General features: G+C 34.7%; 1 protein-coding gene across 1 annotated transcript in view; it reads right to left on the bottom strand.

Moving 5' to 3' along the window:
* The window catches only part of LOC109819916 (histidinol-phosphate aminotransferase, chloroplastic-like), a 9,867-nt gene continuing 8,740 nt past the window's right edge, over nucleotides 2,745–3,871 (bottom strand). Inside the window, exons 12-13 of the mRNA XM_020385891.1 lie at nucleotides 3,058–3,196; nucleotides 2,745–2,870 (exon numbers count right to left, since the gene is read on the bottom strand). Coding sequence (XP_020241480.1) covers nucleotides 3,065–3,196 — 132 coding nt within the window. The 3' untranslated portion in view covers nucleotides 2,745–2,870; nucleotides 3,058–3,064. The remainder of the gene's footprint in view (nucleotides 2,871–3,057; nucleotides 3,197–3,871) is intronic.

Consider the following 3,871-nt stretch of genomic DNA (forward strand, 5'->3'; position numbering starts at 1 on the left):
TTAAGCTCACACTCTAAGTTACAAACCCACAACCCCAAATTATACTACGTATGAAATACTATAAGCTCAATGTGGATGTGTAACAAAGAGATAAATCAAAACAAGTCTAAACTCAATTAAAATCTAACTTTAATAAAAAACGATTAACAAACAAATAAATATAAAGCTAGAAAGAGTTTAGGGAAACTTCTCTATAGATCAAGAGAGAGGGAGATGAGTTGAATGCCCAAACACCAAAGATTATCTCCTTAAGCCCTTGTAAAAATTTCTTCACAAACTAAACTCTTAAACACACTTTTAAACCCTTAAACAAACATTGTAAAACTCTTTAAAACTTTTCTCTTGTTAGGAAACAGAGCTGGGTATGAGGAGGTATATATAGGAAGCCCCAAAGATCAAGAAAACCCAGCAAAAAAACCAAAAAACCAAAACAGGACAAAGTCTGGAAATATAACCGTTGGAGGTTATCAGTCGACTGATGAGATGACCGTTATAGGTCAATTTCAGCTCATCAGTCGACTGAATCTCTCATCAGTCGACCGATAAACTCATCAGTCGACTAATAGATTATCAGTCACAAAAACAAAAACATTTGATGATTCCAGACGATTTCTTCAGTCGACTGATTCCTTGTTATCAGTCGACTGATAACACAATATCAGCTTGTTTTGAATAGTAAATCTGATTTTTGAAGTGCCTTTAAAAATAACAAATAAATTCCAAAAAATATAAAACTTTGGGAAATGATTATAAACATGATAATAAACATGTTACAAAAATATGAAAACTCATCATTTTGTAAAACTAGTCAAAATATGAAATGTCAACACACTTGTTTTTTGACATTTTGACTTAAACACAATTTTAAAACTTTGTAAAATGATTTTATAGACTTAATGAAAGATGTATATCATGATTGTTAAGTCTATAAACAAATAACTTAATATTTTCACAAATTTATATTTATATAAACTTGAAAACCAAAAACCCAAACATACATACATATATATATATATATATATATATATATATATATATATATATACACAAAAAAAAAAAATGTGATTATTATGCGGGGGATGACACGAGTCCTTTAAGCAACTAATTACAACTAGCTATGACTTCAACAAGACTAAATCGAAATGTTAGAAGTTTCAAATTGAACCACGTAGTTAACCATCAACATGGCATAGGTTTAATTTGCACAAAAAAGACAAACGTGATGGAATCCATTTCGATAGCTCGACTAATAGCTAGTGCGGTTGTCTGCTATCTAAATTCAACTTGCTGATTTCACCATAATCAGAACTAATTAATACCTAACCTGGTCCAGGATTAAACAAAACTCAGGCCTAAAAGTTGGAACATTGAATTGAGGCCTTCCTCTTTGAAACCAGTCAAACTTGTACAAATTGCACAAAGCTCGCTATTTGGTGATAGAGAGATATCTTCCTAGTCATGGTCATCTATAAACATAATGCATATCTGTGTTACTGCGAGATACGTGAGAAGAAAATACTCAAGGTATATATTTGCTTGATACAGTGGAGCAGCTGTGCTGAAAACTTCTTTTAGTAGAGGCTGCTTATACTTCAGTAAGTCGTTCGCTTCTGTTCAATTTCTTGAGCAGCAGCTACGGAAAGAAATAGTTCAGGCCTTAAGAAAATACGCAGTAACCCAAAGAATAAGCAGTAGCTCTGTAGAATGAGCAGATACTGAAAGCCTATCATTCAATATCTGATGTAAAATAAAGACTGATACATGCAACCTTCTTAACAAAATGTCACTGTTTTAAAAAACCTCCGCCTAGTCCGCTTAGACGTTCGCCTAGGCCTAGGCGGTACTTAGGCCGTCTAACTAGCGCCTAGCGCCTAGGCGGTATTTAGGCTGCCTACCTAGATTTTACGAGTGTTTAGGAGAGCATTGCATGTTTACGTGGATTGCACCTTGTAGGTCTTGGTTGTGATTTTATGTGTTGTAGCCTACACGTCCTCCAAACTCCATTAACCTCCAAATATGAACACCTCCACTACCTCCTCCGACCTTCAACAAAACCTCATCGACCATCACTTAAATGAAGAAAGAAATCCGCCTAGACACCAGTCCGGCATCTAAACTTTCTGTAACATTGATATTCACTATCAATTATTGTAATTAAAAAAAAAATCTTAGGCTCTAGCCTTGTTAATTATTATTTTGGCTATTTAGTATTTAAGTATGCATGATTTATTGTGGAACTAAAATTGCTATCTTTTTTTAAAAATTTATATGAATTTAATACATATTATAATTTGAGTTGATATGAACTTATAATTTGAGTTGAGAAATATAAACATATAAAGAGCTATTGTAATTGGTAAACCAAGCTATTGTAATTGAAAATTTTATATGAATTTAATACATATATATTTATTTTCAAGTATCATAATTAAAAAAATAAAAAAGAAAAAAATGCCCAGAAACCGCTTAGGCGCCCGCCTAGACGACTAAGCGCTGGGCGCCAAGTCCGACGCCTAGAAGCGCCCAGCGTTTAATGTAACATCAATAAATAAATGAACAAGACGAAAGTCTTTACCCGCTTGGAATCGGCTACATGATTCCTATTATCTAATTCCATTTTATAACTGTTACCACCTTCACTATGTTAACATTTGCCATGTCCTTCTTAATTACTTCCAGCCACGTTTTCTAAGGTCTATTTTTAATCCTCCTTTTTCTTCCTTACTTCAGTTTTAAATAAATGCTAATAGAAACTACATCGGTTTGTTGATTTCGAATTATTGGGGCAATTATCAGATAATGTAATACAATTCAAGTTCCTAAATTGAAAAATAAAATTATCCTTGTTTACAAGAATTACCATATAAAAGTTGAGGAGCACTAGGGGCACACCCCCAGGCACATCCCCAACCACATCCCCCCACCTGCTACAGTGCAGGGGGCCCCCACCTGAGATTTTTTTAAAAATCTCAGGTGGGGCCCCCTGCACTGTAGCAGGTGGGGGGAGTGTGGTTGGGGATGTGCCTGGGAGTGTGCCTCTAGTGTTATTTATAAAAGTTTGTCATCATTGGAGGAGTTTGAGGCATTGCATGAGGGCATCAGTGTGCTCAGGCTTCCCAACAGAGACTCGAACATATCCCTTCAATTCCTTGTTGTTGTAATGACGAATCATAACGCCCATCTGTGCAAGCTCCTCCTGAATATAATTTTAATATTAGTTAAGGTGGCAATACAAGGAAATGAACACCCTCATTATGCATTCATTATACAACAAAATTAACACGGTGATATATGCTGGATGCATAAGAGCATCCATTAACAACCAATCCTCCTGCAAACAGACGGTAAAATGAAATGAATATTTAAATGCGTTTCCAAGTTTTCTTCTAAATTAAGCCATCACCATATATAATTCCAACAAACCAAAATGGCAATAAAACCAACTCATGGAAAGAAACAACAGAATAGTAATTTGAATAAAGTATCATTTCACTTTCTAAAAATCCACATGCATTGACCAACAACACATCATCTAAAACAATTAAAAGCCTCCTCGTGAAAATAAATATTATGCTATTAAAATATGAAGGTAACATCTTAAGTCATCATTTGTTAAATTTAAGATTCTTCAGCTGAACTCTGTACTCTCACCCAAACTTGTAATGATACTTGTGAAGCATTAGGGACAACTACTCATCGTTCACCATATTGTTTGATAAATTCATTCATTTTTTCAGTAGGTATTGTGGGAAATAAAAATAGCCTTGTATTTCAGCTTCAAAGAATAGACGACAAAAGAAGGCGGAAAACAACACCCAAAAGGCGAAAGAATCGTAGCCAGGCCAAAGAGAGTCCACAGTCACTGCGGCTC

Source organism: Asparagus officinalis, chromosome 8 (assembly GCF_001876935.1).
Source record: "Asparagus officinalis chromosome 8, Aspof.V1, whole genome shotgun sequence".
Taxonomy (NCBI): Eukaryota; Viridiplantae; Streptophyta; class Magnoliopsida; order Asparagales; family Asparagaceae; genus Asparagus; species Asparagus officinalis.